General features: G+C 43.0%; 1 protein-coding gene across 6 annotated transcripts in view; it reads left to right on the top strand.

Moving 5' to 3' along the window:
* The window catches only part of LOC130533152 (mucin-5AC), a 39,608-nt gene extending 22,389 nt beyond the window's left edge, over positions 1–17,219 (top strand). The window contains exons 2-12 of one of the 6 annotated variants that reach the window (XM_057046341.1): positions 11,809–11,959; positions 12,579–12,624; positions 13,048–13,123; positions 13,685–14,320; positions 14,473–14,574; positions 14,657–14,733; positions 14,822–14,917; positions 15,099–15,255; positions 15,371–15,438; positions 15,623–15,718; positions 16,274–17,219. In XM_057046341.1, coding sequence (XP_056902321.1) covers positions 13,087–13,123; positions 13,685–14,320; positions 14,473–14,574; positions 14,657–14,733; positions 14,822–14,917; positions 15,099–15,255; positions 15,371–15,438; positions 15,623–15,718; positions 16,274–16,516 — 1,512 coding nt within the window. In that variant the 5' untranslated portion in view covers positions 11,809–11,959; positions 12,579–12,624; positions 13,048–13,086 and the 3' untranslated portion in view covers positions 16,517–17,219. Of the gene's footprint in view, positions 1–11,808; positions 11,960–11,989; positions 12,702–13,047; positions 13,124–13,684; positions 14,321–14,472; positions 14,575–14,656; positions 14,734–14,821; positions 14,918–15,098; positions 15,256–15,370; positions 15,439–15,622; positions 15,719–16,273 lie in introns of those variants that run through there. The other 5 variants (XM_057046343.1, XM_057046345.1, XM_057046344.1 and 2 more) reach the window with 5 other exon arrangements.
* Positions 17,220–17,586: the final 367 nt, after the last annotated feature.

Here is a 17,586-nt window from a genome sequence, read left to right as displayed (position 1 = left end):
AAAGAGTAACATTCAAGTCAAACTAAGGAAAATTTGCCTCATAACCTAAATCTATTGCCTAGTAAAACCATATGAGACTGAAACCTGTGATACTTCAAGTGCTCAAAGTGATATAGAATTGAGAATGGATTTATTGCATTTTCCGTTGTTGGATTTTGATGCAAATTGAGTTAATGACGTCACCCAGCATATCTTGCGATTTAAGATGATCTAGTATCATATTTACCACACAAAATTGAAAATCATTTTTATATTGCAACTTTTTTTCTAGATACAGGAATACAACAGTTGTATTACTCAGAAATATAAATATAAAAAAATACACACCATGATTACAAACCACAAAAAAATGGTTTAAAAGTTAGTTTTATAGATACAGCATATTTTTAACAGAGCAAAGAGCAAAAAAAAACCTTGAAATGAGAAAAAAATTACAAATAAAATAAAGCAAGACTATATAAGGAGGAAAATTTTGTCATATGACATATTATGCATACTGTATACGAATAAATAAGCACGCTTAGGGGCGAATGTATTAAGATTAAGATGTACTTTATTCATCCCCGTAGGGAAATTGAATTGTAGTAGCAACCTATACAAAGTATAGATAAGATTAGAACGTTATAAGCATATATACAGCATATATATATATATATATATGCTGTATATATGCTTATAACGTTATATATGCTTATAACGTTATATATATATATATATATATATATATATACATATATATATATATATATATATATATATATATACACATAATATATATATACATATAAGCATTATAAGCATATATAGATAAATATAGAATAAAATAGAATAAAAATAATTAAACATAAACATTACACAATTATTGTTATTGGCTGGGTTAGGATGAGTTATACAGTTTGATGGCAGACGGCAGGAAAGACTTCCTGTACCGTTCCTTAGAGCAGCGAGGCTGCGGGAGTTTGTTGCTGAAGCTGCTTCTCAGTTTGTCCACAGTGTTATGGAAGGGGTCTGAGGGATTGTCCATGATTGTCCGCAGTTTCAACACCATCCTGTCCTTCACCACCTCATCCAAGTTTGCAAGTCTACAGCCAACAACAGACCCTGCCTTTTTGATGAGTTTGTTGAGTCTGTTGGCATCCTTTGCTTTAATGCCTGCACCCCAGCACACTACAGCAAAGAAGATGGTGCTAGCCATGACAGACTGGTAGAACATGTGGAGCATCCTGCTGCAAACACTGAAGGACCTGAGTCTCCTGAGGAAATAGAGTCTGCTCATGGCCTTCTTGTAGACAGCTTCGGTGTTTGTGGACTACTCCAGTTTATTGTCCAGCTGAACACCCAGGAACCTGTAAGATGAGACTATTTCCACATCTTTCCCACTAATGCAAACTGGGGAGGGTGGGGACTATCCACAAGGTCCCTGTATTCATCCTCTTGTCCATTCTCCACACACCCGACTATGACTGTGTCATCCGAGCACTTCTGGAGATGGCATGTCTCAGAGTGGTACTGGGAGTCAGCTGTGTAGGTGGTGAACAGAAAGGGGGAGAGCACAGTTCCTTGTGGAGCTCCTGTGTTGCTCATCAGGGGGTCGGACACACAACTCCGCAGTCTCACAAACTGTGGTCGACCTGTCAGGTAGTCCTCGATCCAAGAAACAGGAGGAGCATCATCTGCATGTTCTCCAACTTAGCCCTCAGCAGTCTTGGCTGGATGGTGTAGAAGGCAGAAGAGAAGTCAAAGAACATGACCCGCACTGTGGTGTTTAGTCTGTCCAAGGAGGAGTAAGCCCTCTGTAGCAAGTATATTACCGCGTCATCAACCCCCACCTTGGGCTGATAGGCAAACTGCAGAGGGTCTTGAAAGGGGCTCACCAGAGGTCTGAGGTGTGTCAGCACCAGCCGCTCCATGACCTTCATAATGTGGGAGGTCAGTGCTATTGGCCTATAGTCACTCGGTGCCACTGGATGGGTCTTCTTCGGCACCGGGACCAGGCAGAATGTCTTCCAAAGCACTGGGATCCTCTGAAGATGAAGGCTCTGGTTGAACAGGTGCTGCAGTATTCCACTTAGCTGCCTGGAGCAGTTCTTCAGCACTTGTGGGCTGATGCTGTCCGGTCCGACAGCCTTTCTCTGGTTGAGCCTCTCCAGCTCTCTCCTCACCTGGCTAGGCGATAGTCCTGTCGGGGGGATGGGTGACATGTTGGAATCTATGAAGGGTGTCAGCAGGGGGGAGGGGGAAGAAGTTGGCAGAGGTGTTAGGGGCTCTGGGAGGTGTGAAGGGGACCCATTGTTATCCAGAGGAATATTGGGACAGCTGGGGGAGGGGGAGCTAGAATCAAACCTGTTGAAAAACTGGTTCAACTCATTAGCTTGGTCCACGTTCCCATCAGCTGAGCATATTCCTTTCTTCCGGAAGCCAGTAATTGTTCTCATCCCGCTCCAAACATCCCTGGTCTGGTTCCTCTCCAGTCTCTCCTCCAGCTTCTTCCTATAGACGTCCTTGCTCTCCTTCAGACTGCGTTTCAGTTCCTTCTGTACTCTCCTGAGCTAAGCCGGGTCCCCAGCAGTGAAGGCCCTCTTCTTCTTGTTCAAAAAGGCCTTCAGGTCACTTGTCACCCATGGTTTGTTGTTTGGGTAACAGCGTACCTTCTTGGTGGGGACGGAGTTCTCAGTGCAGAACTTGATGTAATCAGAAACACAGTCCATCCAGGTCCTCACCATGTGGTTCACAGAGAGCAGACCAGTTGGTGGTCTCCAGGGCATCCCGCAGACAGTCCATGGCATCATCTGACCATTTCCTAATAGTCCTCACAGTGACTGATTGCTGCTAAACAACAGGTGTGTATGATGGGGAAAGCAGCACGAGATTATGATCAGACTTGCCTAGGGGAGGCAGTGCAGTGGAGGTGTATGCACTGGTGACATTAGCATACAGTAAATCCAAAGTCGTACTGTCTCTCGTGCTGCACTGGACATACTGATGGAATGTAGGGAGAGTGGATTTAAGAGAGGCATAGGCCATGTCCGCTTTACCAGTCGGAGGAATATAAACAGTGATGGCAATGACATTAGTAAACTCCCATGGCAATTAGTATGGACGGAGTCCGATAGCAATAAGTTCCACGTGGGGACTGCACACGCGCTCCTTGACGTGAATATGCTCCGGGTTGCACCACCTGTTGCTAACGAACACGGCAAGTCCCCCTCCTTTCTTCTTACCGGCCGCGGTGGTGTCTCGGTCCACTCGCACAGTGCTGAAGCCAGCGATCATCACATTAGAGTCCGGTATCAGTCCATGGAGCCATGTCTCCACGATAGTGGCCTCTCTGTACTCCCACTGGGTCCGTGTGAGCGCCTCCAGCTCGTCCATCTTATTTGCCAGAGACCTGACATTCCCCGTTATGACCGCGGGGAAGCAGGGTTTAAAACGTCGCCTCTTCATCCTCTGTTTAACTCCAGCCTTGCTCCCTCGTCGTTTCCTCCTCTGCTCCTTCGGGATTTGGGGCTTCTCTCCAACCACGAAGGATGGTGGACTTAGAGCCATCAGCTGGTCTCCCGTGTAAACAATACCGGTCCGCTTCTCAGCACAGCTGATGGGGGCCGCAAATAACCCAAGCACCGCAAAACAGAGAAAAAAGTATTCGAGCCTCCAGAACATGGTGTCTGAATACTCCAGTTGTAAATGTAAAGAAAGAAAGTAAATCCAAATAGAAAAGAATGTAAACAAGTATAGAAAGCACTACGAAAATTTAAACAAGAACAATTAAGTTTAGGGAGCTGCTACTGCTGGCTGCCGCCTGGGACAGCGCCATTTTATCGTATACTCAAACACACAATTATTTAGGAGTAAAATACACAACTATCATTGGTTGGATCAGTGCGTTCAATAAAGTTTTATTTATCACTGTCAGCTAGCCAAAGGAAGCTTTTGTGAAGTCCTGAACCACTCCTTTTCAAAATAGGTTCATTTCTAATAGCTTCACTTAAAGGGACCTCTGGCACTTTATGGTTGTAGTTAAAGCTTGGCACTTTATGGTTGTAGTTAAATTGATATTAGACAGGCTAGCAGGTGAACGGGAGGCACACAGACATCATTTTAGCTTGATTGTTTTTTTGTATTTTTTTAAAAAATACACACAAGACTGAATTTCATGTTCTGTGGTCAAATGAACATTCAAGAATGCATTTTTACCATAACACAATGCTGAAATTGCTTGATGATAGTGACTCAACTTAGCAAGTTAATGTTGTTATAGATCTGTACGCCGCACTATTGGCTGTCTTCAAATAAATCAATGGAGGCCACTGGAGAGGGGTAGAGATAATCTCAATTGTCCCTTGTAAGGCAGCAACAGTATTAGATCCAAATTCAGGTCCTTTATTGTCCCACACGGGGAAATTTACAGTGCAACAACAGCAAGAGCATAGAGAGACAATTAAGATAAAAATTAAATAGAAAAGAATAGAATTCGGAATATACAAAGAGGATGTTTATTTACAGTAATCCAGATAAATGGATACTCGGCCCCTGTATACCTGTACATAGTACAGAGGGTGAATACAATATACATATCAGAATATATAATATTCAGTCTGTGCTAGCGGGCATTATGTTTGTTGTGCAGCCTGACAGCAGCCGGCACTAAAGATCTGCGATACCTCTCCTTCACACAGTGAGGGTGGAGCAGCCGCTCACTGAATGAGCTGCCCAGTGCTGTCAGGGTGTCCTGTAGGGGGTGGGACGTGTTGTTCAACATGGATGACAGCTTAGCCATCATCCTCCCATTTCCCACCACCTCCACCGAGTACAGGGGACATCCCAGGACAGAGCTGGCCCTCCTTACCAGTCTGTCCATCCTCCTCCTGTCCCTGTCCGTGATGCTACTGGACCAGCAGACAATCCCGTAGAAGATGGCTGATCCCACCACAGAGTCATAGAAAGTCCTCAGGAGTGGCCCCTGCACTCCAAAAGATCTCAGCCTCCTGCGTAGGAACAGTCTGCTATTGCCCTTCTTGACAAGGGCGTCTGTGTTGTGTGTCCAGTCCAGGTTATTGTTTAGGTGAACACCCAGGTACTTGTAGGACTCCACCACGTCAACATCCGTTCCCAGGATGTTCACTGGTGCAGGCAGGGGGTTGTTACGCCTGCAGAAATCCACCACCAGCTCCTTGGTTTTGCCAGCGTTGATCTGGAGGTTGTTCCGCAGGCTCCAGTCCACAAAGTCCTGAATAAGTCCTCTGTACTCCGTATCATCCCCATCAGTGATGAGGCCGACAGCAGCAGAGTCGTCAGAGAACTTCTGGAGTTGACATGAAGACGTACTTTGTGAAAAGTCCGCGGTGTAGAGGGTGAACAGGAAAGGAGCCAGAACTGTTCCCTGCAGGACACCAGTGCTGCAGAGAAGCCGATCTGACTTGGAGCCCTTCACCCTCACAAACTGTGGTCTTTGTGTGAGGTAGTCCAAAATACATGTTGTGAGGTGGTGATCCACCCCAGCTACCTGCAGCTTGTCCCCCAGCAGTCTGGGCTGGATGGTGTTGAATGCACTGGAAGAAATCAAAAAACATGATCCTCACAGTGCTTCCAGCCTTCTCCAGGTGAGTGAGGGAGGTGTGGAGGAGGTAGATGACGGCATCGTCCACCCCGATGCTCGGCTGGTAGGCAAACTGCAATGGGTCCATGAAGGAACTCACCAGTGGGCGCAGGTGGGCGAGGATGAGTCTCTCCAGCGTCTTCATCAGATGAGACGTCAGAGCTACCGGCTTGTAGCTGTTGAGCTCCTTAGGATGCGGTGTCTTCAGCACTGGGACGATGCAGGACGTCTTGCACAGCTGTGGCACTCTCCGCAGCTTCAGGCTCAGGTTGAACATGTGACTGAAGATCCCACACAGCTGGTCTGTGCAGGACTTCAGGAGCCTGGAGCTGATGCCATCCGGACCCATCGCTTTCCTGGCCCTGTTCTTCTTCAGGGCCATCCTCACCTGGTGTGGTGTGAGGGACAGGCTGGAGCAGGGAGGTGTTGGTGGGGGGGAAGAGTATGGGCCAGAGTGTGAAGTGTCAGGTATGTGCGAGCTGAATGTCATGAGAGAGTGGGAGGGGGGACAGGAGGAACAGTCGATTGCAGGCACAGACAGTAGCAGGTAGCAGCAGAGGAGACTGGGTTGGGGGAGGGGTGGGTACCTGATCAGATCTATTGAAAAACAAGTTCAGGTCGTTAGCCCACCCCCAGTCACCCACAGGTTGGGACTTCTGCTCCTTGAAGCCCGAGATGGTCTTCAGTCCCTTCCATACCCCACAGATATTGTTCTGTTGCAGCTGGTTTTCCATCTTCCTCCTGTAGCTGTCCTTCTCATGTCTGATCTTCCTCCTCAGTTCCCTCTGCACAGTCTTCAGCTCCTCCTAGTCTCCAGACACAAAAGCCCTCTTCTTCTCCTTCAGGAGGGCCTTTATGTCTGGGGTGATCCAGGGCTTGCCGTTAGGGAAGCTCCATACAGTCCTGGTGGGTACGGTGTTCTCCACACAAAAATTAATATAGTCCGTGATGCAGTGGGTGAGGTTGTCAATGTCCTCCCCATGGGCGTCACTGAATACATCCCATAGGGTTGTGTTGAAACAGTCTTTTAGGGCCTCCTCGGCTTCCTCGGACGATTTCTTCACTGTGTGGGTGACAGCAGGCTGCCTCTGCACAAGAGGTTTGTACACAGGCTGGAGGTGTACAAGGTTGTGGTCGGCACAGCCCAGGGGAGAGAGTGGTACGCCTCCTTGGTGTTGGCATAGAAGAGGTCCAGTGTTTTATTGTCCCTGGTGTGGCAAGTGACCTACTGGGTGAATTTGGGCAGAGAAGATGATGGAGAGGCATGATTGAAGTCTCCAGAGATGAGGAGAAGGGCGTCAGGGTGTTGTGTCTGCAGCCTGCTCACTGCTGAGAGCAGGACATCACAGGCTGCATCAGCGTTAGCAGAGGGGGGGTGTACACAACCACAGCGAGGGCATGTGTGAACTCCCTCAGCAGGTAGTGAGGCCTCATGCCAACAGCTAACAGTTCAATGTCCTTACAGCAGTGCTGCTCCTTGATAGTGATGTGCCAAGAGTTACACCATCTATCGTTCACAAACACTGCCAGTCCTCCTCCTTTCCTCTTACCACTCTCCCTGCTTCTGTCTGCCCGTAGAAGATTAAATCCATCAAGTTGTGCGGCCGTGTCCGGAGTTAGCGCGGTTAGCCAGGTCTCCGTGAACAGCAGCAGGCTGCACTCCCGGTACTCCCGCTGATGCCGGGTCAGCGCCGCCAGCTCGTCCATCTTGTTGGGGAGAGATCTGACGTTCCCCATGATGATGGAGGGCAGGACGGACTGATAGCGTCTCCTTCTGGCACGGCGCTCGACCCTGGCGCGGCGTCCCCGTTTCCTCCTCCTCAGCTTGGGGGTGTCACAGCTGCGGGCAATCATGCCCGTGAACCGCCTCGCACACCTGTTGTGCATCAGGACACTAATGAGCACTCTTCTTAATCCCCGGAGGCACACCTGCTCCCTGCCAGATCGTTATTCGTTCCCGATGACTTTCCAGCGTTTTACTGTTTGCCTGTCTGCCCGGTTCCGACCTTGCCTGTTCCTGACCATTCTGTTTAGCCTGCTCCCCTGTAAACTCTGTCTGCCTTCTGCCCAATCTCGACCTTCCCTGACTATTCCGACAATAAAGCGGTGTTCAGCCACACTCGTGTGTCGCATTTGGGTTCTCATCTGGTTCCTGACAGGGGGGCACATTGGGTCGCTCCTTGGGCAGCGCCGCAGAGCTCCGCAGGGCGAACAGCTGGTCCCTGCTGTAAACAAGCGAGCCGCGGCTCTACGATGGGTCTCTGGACGCGGTATCGAAAAGTGAAAAAACAAGTAGAGCCACCAGTGCAAACTCCACAAGTCTTACGTACATGATGAAGATAAGTGAAAACAAACCAAACACACAAAAACAAAAGTAGTAGGTGCGGAGAAAATAAGTAAAAAGTGCGGCGCCTCGACTTCACTATTGAGGTAGAATCCTGACAAGTACCAACAAAGGATTTAAAAGGAAGTATAGAAGTCTGAGATTATAAATCCTGTAGGAACTCACATTACTCAGAATGGGACAAGGACAGGCAAGAGACCAGTTTGAAATCCCTCCATGTTGTAGATACATGGAACAAAGGTATCCAGGGTCATTAAATTTGGTCAATATATGGCATGATATATTTGGATTTGATGGACAATGGGATAAACCAGACAAATTCAGGGTCCTGATGAAAGAACTAAAAGAAAAGGCAGAATCTGAGCCCAAAATAGAGGATAAATATGGTCTCTATTGTGCCAAAGTCTGGTAGAATGAGTCTGTTAAAAGACGAGAAGGTCACAATAAAGGCAAGAAATTAAAAGAAAAAGTGAAGGAAGGACCACCACCTTATTTTAGACCTTCTATATATACCCGTCGTTAACTGCCTATGTAAGACCTGAAGATGACGAGATGGGTGTCTCTGGGCAAACACACAGAATGGTAAATGTACCTGCGCAGGAATCACCTGCACCCACACCACATAGTTCTATGACTAACACCCTTCAAGGTGCAGAAGGAGGAATCAGTCATAATCCATTCCTCCAAGAAGGACATAACACACCTCAATTAGGACCCAATACACGTTCACAATGACAGGAGTAATATGAATTAGACGTGAAGTAGACATATTCCTGGGGCGTTCAGTCCAGGACCCCCAATCGGCTATGGTGATTAATTCATCGCAGTAGCAGAACCAAAACCTGGTCAACAATAACCAACTCCGATGTCCAATGAGGCCATTCATCACAGCTCTGTGATGGTGGGAAAACCAGGAGAAAACCGAGCCATTCATCACAGCTCTGTGATGAATGGCTCGGTTTTCTCCTGTACCCCAAAGCAGGCAAAAACGCAGTGAAATAATGTCCAAAAAGTAAGTCTTTATTAAAAGATTAATTTGGCAGTCCTCCTGGACCGCAGGGGAAGCACTCGTCCAGTCTTCCAGGGCGCACAGAGAGCTCCAGCACGGGGCCAACATGGGAGTCAGGTCCTGCGCGTTCTTCACACCAGCAGGGCAGCATGGAGAGCATGATAGGCATGATAACTCGCCAACAAGTGCTCCATACTTAAATAGGCGGCTTGATATAGATTACCGACATATGTGCAGCGCCAGCTATAGCAAATTATCGGCTCCTCCATGCCCCCTGTAGGAAGAAACAAACAGCACAAGACCCGGAATCCTAGACCCCAACAAGCTCAGCTGTCAACCAAGCCTTGTCCGGACACTCTGTTTAATCCAGCAATGATTCTGGTCGCCTTCAATATCCCAGAACACTAAATCCCAAGACGTCTCTGGTCACACATCACCATGGGTTTTCTTACCGGGCTTCCCCCATCTGCTGGACAAACCACCATCCTGATTTTGATCGACTGGTTCTCGGAAGTAGTTCATTTCATCCCTCCCTCCCCCTAAGCTCCCACTCTGCTGCTCCCTCGCTGCTCCCCTCTGTCAAGCATGCCTTTTGCCTCCATGGACTCCCAAGGCACGATGTGTCTGATCAAGGTCCCCAGTTCACATCCCAGGTCTGGAAGTTTTTCTGTAATGTGTTAGGCATACCATCCTCATTCCCGTCATGGGTCGAATATGCCCAAAATTTTCTTGTGTCAGCCTTTTATCTTCTTTTCTGAGGTCATCATGTCTCTCTCTCCTCCTTAATAACCGCACCAATCTACTATGTTTAATAACATAGTAGGTTGTTTTGTGATCAAAGCTTTAATGAGCTCTTTCTTAGCCCGTTATAAACATTTTATGGAAATTCCTTTGGTAGTACTAAAAATCTATTCAGAGCTTTTTGAGGGATTTTGCCAACAGAAAGACAAAGACGTATTAGAGACGTGTCAGATTACCTCCTTGGAAGAGGTAAAAATAAAAAAGAGTTTGCAAGGAATGATTTTAGAGTGCCAGAAATGTGACTTCACTCTAATATACAGACCAGGCAGACATGCTGTCACAGATGTACCATTACGAAAAACATTCAGTAACATTAATGCCAGAGGTCTTTATGCCTAAAAAACAAATGCATTTATGCAAATTTTACAATTGCTTAGTGAAAGACTCGAAACCTGTGTATTCCTGTTTGTTTATTGTGTTGGTTTTTTTCTCATGTCAATGCAAAGCAAGGAAGGAATCATGGATATTTAAATATTTTGTATATTCTACAGGATTTACTCATGGGACATTTACCCCATATGGGACCATAGTGTCACAGTGTAAGAGATTGCGATAGACGAAGTGAGTTTGTCATTTACACATGTATGTGTGTGTCTGAAGAAAGGTTGAGTTCATACAAATCATTAGCACAGTCATATATTCCTGGTTCTGAGGTTTGTGGTATGAACAAGACAGTTGGACTAGAAGTGGTGGCTAATGTTAAATGCTGGTTCAACAGCAGGCACCATTTAAGCTGAAGGTTTTTTTTATAGAAAAATCAAACTACTTAAATAATAAATATTTGCCAAATCAAAACACTGGCACTGTAAAATAAATTGAGTTTAAAAGCAAGCAGGGCATTTTATGGAAACATGAGAACACATCTGCCTTACAATACAAACATTAATCATATGTGCTGCTTTTGTCTACTGTCTGGCCCAGGGCATATTCCACATATGCAGTGCTTTAAGAAAAATAACGATAGGAGAAAAAAGTACATTTATAGTTTTAGACAAACAATGATGTGCAAGTTATATAAGCATCTCAGCAGCAAACATTTGACTATTAAGTCTTGGTATCGTGGCAATGTTTGTAGCCTATTGTACTATGCAATATTATTCACATGGATGGAAATAAGTTATGTAGGGGTTTTTCTAATTTCTAAATATGCAAAAAGACAGCACAGTTTTTGAGATCTCTAAAGCAATACAGTGTGTTAACATGTGTACATCTATTTTCTGCCCTTCATACTGTGTACCCCCTTGTACAGATGCAAATCAAGTCAAGGCAATTTCACAGATGAATAATTTGAGCTGTCATGATTTAGGACAAAAAACAAGCAACGATAACATTGTGAAGGAATATTCCATACAAAGTAATATACGAATAACCTCTTTTTTGGTTCATTTATTGATTGTGAAATATTATTTTGAAATGACGTCAGTCTCCAGTCCCTTTAAACAAATCATGCACGAATGACAATACCTCTGTGTGTTTTTTGCAGGTGCACTGAATAAAATGAGGAAGAGCCTTTGTTCTGTGTCCAAAAATTCTACCTTCTTTTGACAACAAAGAGCTAATTGTAGTCTACAGGGTCTTTATGGCCTCGACAGGAGTCTGATTTCATATTGTGTTCAACTGAAACTAGAAAGTTCCCTATACAATCACCATTCAGAAGACTGAAATTTCACCTGTACTCTTACAGGCTTAACAAAAGCTTAATCCACTGAGTTATTTTCCTGAATCTTTAATTGCTGTAACTTGGATATAATCTAATATTGTTTTTTTTTAAACAAGACTCACAGTAAACCACTGAAAAATTATATTTTGAAACACTGACTAAACTGAAGTTTTGCAAACACTGAAAAGTTCTTTTGCACTATTCAGATTAACCTGTTTGGATTAAGAAGACATAACCAGTCAAATAGTGGGATAGTATTGACATTATCTACAGTACGGACATGATATTAAATTTAGTATAAAATGGTTTTTTTTCCTCAAATCAACACATTCGTTCTGAAGCATCTTTAGACCCACCCAGCAACAGGAAGCTGGTATTCTCTTCTTGATTTGGTAAAGCGGTAGAGGTGAGAGTCTGTTACGTCTGCCGCTACTGCTACTGTTGTCAAGAGGCAACAGCAGGGGGAGGTGACACAGTGACAAAGAGAAAGCCACATTGCGAGGGAGACCATTCACTTCATCTGCAGCTGACAGAAAAAGAGTAGCAAAGGTGAGTAGACACAAAATTGATTCTATGAGGTTTGTAATCTTGGAAGATCAATTATTATGATTAACATTGATTAATTTATTGAAAAGGATGTTGGTAGAAAATGTGCTTTTACTGATTAGCTATTGTAAAAATCCCTGTTTATGTTCCAGCCACATTTATCTGTAAGTTAATCATTCTGGTTACAAGAACAAAAGTTATTAAAACCTTACAATGGCTAAAGTTGTGTACCTAACTATATATTACATAGCTGTCAATTTTTCAAAGTATTTGTCAAAATGTACAAACATGTTAATAGTAGCTTTACATGGTCATCTTATGAGCAAAATTGCCCAATTTATCTCTTGGAATTAAACATTTGGGAAATGCCTGACATCTGCATGCTAATTCTGAAGAAAGGTTGATGTGTTCATCGCAGAGAGTTTTAGGTTTTGACGCTTTATTCATGAGTCATTCATACAATATGATGAAATAATTGAATGACAGCAAATATGATATCCTGTCTGAGGATTTAGCCCCCAAACACACTCTACATATAAAACAAGTAATTTTTTCATTGTTTTCTCTAAATCAATCGTGCCTTTTCAAGAAAAAACTCAAAATGGCCACTGTTGTCACTCAGTTTCCAGGGTGCAGTGCCCAAAGGAGTAAGAGATCCAAGGGAGAGGGTAGGAAAACAAGCCATTCCACACTTAAGTTGTCCCAATGGGGTTTTGAGAAGGAACAAACACTTTAATTATGCTTGGTGAATATAACCACTACAAGAGATGCACTTGTGATACTTTTAGAAGCACTGCTTTCACTGTGTGTTGACCATGAACAATGATTTAAATAATGGCTGTGATTCTAAGTAGTTGCTATTAATGTGTGGAAGTGAAGCCTTAACTACAGCTTTTGCAGAACAGTTATTTGGTTGTAAAAAGGAGAAAAAATGAGCTCTCACAGCTCTAAAAAAAAAAAAAAAGAAAAGAAAACTTCCTAAGTTGGTTATGATGAATGAGCACAGCTCTAATTTAGGCACATTGTAGTGTGACTAAACAATTGTGTACATCCCTATCTTTTCTGAGGCCATTTGTTCTTTTCTTCATCAGACCATCACGGACAAAACAAAGATCATCCCTTGTACCTGTATGAAAATGGCCTCTCTGACTTCAATAAAAAATACAGGTAAAATGAAAATTTATTTTCACCATGTTTGCACCTCTAAAAATACTGCAAATGGTCAAATGTTTACAATCATGAGAGTACAAATTCATAAAAACCCTTCTAAATGTTATGGAGTCACACACCCACAGTAAATCTGGCATCTATAGGCATATTTAATATAACTTTATTGATATAAAATCCAGTGTGATGGTACACACAAAGCTTAGTGATCAGTACTATACAGTGTGAAGTATTTAGAAACTTCTGCAACAATGGTAGGGTTGGTAATAGTTATTGCTGAAGATGTTGCTTGTGTCTGGAACCCTCAAACTGGGAGTTAAAGTGTGTCTTGGTTATAGTAACAACTTTTATTAAAGCTTTAGTTGCTTACAAACCAGGATGTAATGTTGTTTATTAAAAACCCTTTACTTTATTAAGTAATTTGCATTAATGCTACAAAAAGTACCACTAGTTAAGAGATAACAGCTTCTTTGAGAACATTTGATGGCAAGCCAACCTAATTTAGCATGTCTGTTAAAATCTTGTTTTTTGGGTTTGTTTGTTTTTTTACAATTATTCCAGGCAACATTGGTATCTTGAACCTACTCCTACTGGGAATACTCCTGACATCAATATTAGTGTCGGGCCAGACTGTATCCACATCCAATTCGTACACAATGGGTAATGAATCAATGGCTGGCGTCACCCCCACAGCAGGTACGGCCAATGTCACCCTGGTTTCAACCACCTCTGGAATAACAGCGTCAATCACTGACCCGTCTCCTACAACAACTGGCAACATAGTATCCCTCACAGACACAACAGCCACCAGCAGCTCAAACCAGTCACTCACAACCACACCCAGGACTGGAGGTGCTGCATCCATCATCACTACCCAATCTTTAACGTCCATAAAATCCTCTGGAGGATCATCATCCACTGCTACCACCTTGCCCCTCACAACCACTTTGACTCCTACAGGCACAGCACCTACCCCCAACTCTACTACTGCCATGACTAATTCATCCAGTGTGGCAGCTCTACAGACCCCCACAACCACTACTGCCTCTGGAGGCCCATCATCAGCCACCACCCAGTTCTTTGCAGCTTCTACCAACTTCGCAAGCACAGCAACCACTCAGTCCACTACAACCAATCCAGCACGCACATCATCAGCTATTAAATCCCAGTCCACCTCAGGCACTACCATCTCTGTAGGTACAGAAATTATGTCCACCCACCCTCCTGCAAGATTTAGAAGTTCAGCACCATTGCACTGTCCACTACTACATCCTCAGTACTAGTACTACCAAGCATTAAATAACTTCATTAAATCACTAATTTATAATACATCTTGTCTCCTTCAACAGTTAGTTTCACCACCACATCTATGTCCAATGGCTCAGTTGGAAATAGTTCATCTTCCTCAGTTCCAACATTAATGATGTCCACCAATTCTCAGAACTCCACTAGTATGAAGTTTTTATATTTTTTTGAAGATTTATTTCCTCATAATTTTTTCCCATTTATGGATTATGAGATTTTTTTCTGCAGGTGTCTTGCCTGTGACAAATTCGGCCACAGCATCAAATGGGTCAACGAGCATGAAAAATGTAACTAATTACAGAGATGTATGTGGTGGTGTTTCCTTATTTCTCTTAGCTCACCTGTTCTAGCTTGACCTCTTCATTTTGCATCATTTCTGTCTCTTAAACACAGATATCCTGTCCTGCATTCACCTGTAATTACTCAGATTGCTACAAAATGTACACCAATGAGAATGCCACTACATGTACAGCTGCTGCTTATTGTGAGGTAGGAGGAAAATGACCATCATATATGACAATCAATAATAGAGGTGCATGCACCGATATGTAAGTTTTTGCATTCCATTTAGCTTATAAATTATTAAGAGTCATGTATGTTCCAATTTCTTCATAATTGCATTGCCTCTATGACACAGTATAATTTAATGTGTCATTCTGCAACACATCAGCTGATAAGACTGGACATGGGCTACACAGTTAACTGCAGTGCTGCCTGTGCTAACAACTGCGTCAACACCTCTCAGGCCAATTGTTCTGTAAGCTGCTGCAATTCTACTGGCTGTCTCAATGACACATTTGTATCTATGATGCTGGGACCAAGCACAGGTGAACAAATGCTCGAGTTATTTCTTGGATCTCACTTTAGTCTTGAACTTGTCACAATACCTTCAGGTGTTTTTATTTGTTTTTATAATCTTTTTTTTCTATTAAATTATTATAGTGATGGTAACAACAAAAACTCCAGACACTACACCCGCTAGCCCCGGTACAACACCCATCATAGATAATGTAAGTAAAGATTTCACACAATATGTGAGATCCACCCAGAGAGTGGAGTTGTTATTTGACTTTATTAATTTCATTACTTTGATCCTTTTTTTAATTCCTCTTATTCTCTTATAACTATAAGATCTATTAACTAATAGATTGTATGAAAATTTGATCACTTATTCTGTATGGATTTTTTTTACAGTTAAATAAATGCCATACTGGTACATGTAGTGGGGCCACCTGCTATGCAGATTTTGTGCTACTACAGAGTTGCTCTGCCTCACAGCCACACTGCCAGGTAAGAACTGAAAAAGACAAAGAGTGGTTGGACACAATTGAAAATATTCCCAACAGAATACAGCCCCCAGTGAAATCTAGTTGTTACATTGTCATCAGATGATTCTTGTCACGCTTGCACATAGCAAGCAAAACATTTTCTTACTGCAACATTCATGTACATATGCTAACATTGCGGCATAACTGGGGTACAGTGTTTAGTAGTGTTTCCTCAGGAGAGAAGGTTCCTGGTTTGACTCCAAGTTTGCATGTTCTGCCGTTATATTCAGCATTAGTTCTGTCTAGGTGACGTGGTTTCCTCTCACATTCCCAAAACATTCATATTTGATTGACTACAAATTATGAGTGATCTTCAATAGCCTCTACCCTTTCTGTAGGTAAAGCGATTATAACAAATACTACCAGTTTTCAAACAAAATAATCCCCTGAGTAAATACACAAGATTATTCAGAATTTTTGAAGGGTTTGTCTGATTGCTTTAGATAGATGGGCATGTATTTGCCCATTTCAATCTCAATATGTACAAAGTTTAAAGAAAGGTTTGTTTATCACACAGCTGAAGAAGGAAACCGTAAATTCCTGGACTGCAGGGTGCACCGCCAACTGTTCGGGGAAAACCACCTGCAAGGCAACCACCCCACCACCATGTTATCTAGAGTGCTGCAACAGCACTTTGACCTCTTGCCTATGGTTAAATGGCACACTCAATGTCCCCTCATCTGCTGTGAGAATTTTGCACTTTAATGCTGAATTGATAGCCTCTTTACTGTGTATACTTGTCATCTCCTTTATGATATAAATGACTGTTTCAGTATGCTCCTCTGCTGCACAGGTCGATAGATTGAAGCTTTGCATGACTTCCAAACATTATAAAAGACCAGCCTATTAACACCCTTTCACTTTAAGGAATATTCAATATCTCATTGTTTTGTATCCATATGTGGAATTTTGCATGACTCCTTTACTTTTGATTTTATTTGGGTTAAAACGGCCATAGTTTTATCTGTTTTGAGAAAATAGCTTTCAATAGTATAACAAAAGATCAAAGTAGCAACTCCTCATCCCCTCATTTTTACCTGGAAACGCCCATAATTTGCTTCATCCATGACTTGTAATTTGTTGCCTCAAAAAAGGACATTTAAAATATTGATCAACTGTTAAATTAATTGATGAGAAAGAAATAAGAGCATGCTTTAAAATGCAACAATTGCTCTACCATTGGTTTAGTTACTGATGGGCTATTTTTTTTAAAAAAAATACCTGTATAAGCCATTACAAATAACATGGCCTATAACTCATATATGCACTAAAAGTACAATCGTTCAGTTCTAGGATCTTGTGAACAGTTGTTAAAGAATTTCTGTAGTTTACTCATCATGAAATGTGATATATTTTCCTCTTTAGTTAATTGTTGGAATTGATGTCTGAACTGTGTTGGAAAAGGTTTCTGGTATAATGTGACTTAAAAGTGCATTTAAAAATAAAATAAAATGTTCATCCTAGTGTTATGTAATGGACTTTTTCCACAAATAAAATCAAAGTAACAACATAAATGAGTGGTTAATTATGTAGATTTTCCATCCATCCATTCTCTAACAGTTTTTTCCTAAGCGGCCCACAATAGTGCTTTGAGGCTATCCCGGCTGTTTTTGGGCAAGAGGTGGCGTACACCCTAAACAAGCCCCAGCTTATTCTATGGGGAGCACACAAAGATGGACAACCATTTGTAACAGGATGGTTGTCATATCTATTGCAGATATGGCAACCTAACTGGCTCCTCCTCTACTCTGGGGAGAGCACGCCATGAATGAAGAAAGAAGAACTAGATGATAACTTCAGCCGTAGACATACAGTATTTTCCAGAAGCCA

The sequence above is a fragment of the Takifugu flavidus genome, chromosome 10 (genome assembly GCF_003711565.1).
Source record: "Takifugu flavidus isolate HTHZ2018 chromosome 10, ASM371156v2, whole genome shotgun sequence".
Lineage (NCBI taxonomy): Eukaryota > Metazoa > Chordata > Actinopteri > Tetraodontiformes > Tetraodontidae > Takifugu > Takifugu flavidus.
This window is presented reverse-complemented; position numbering and strand designations above follow the sequence as displayed.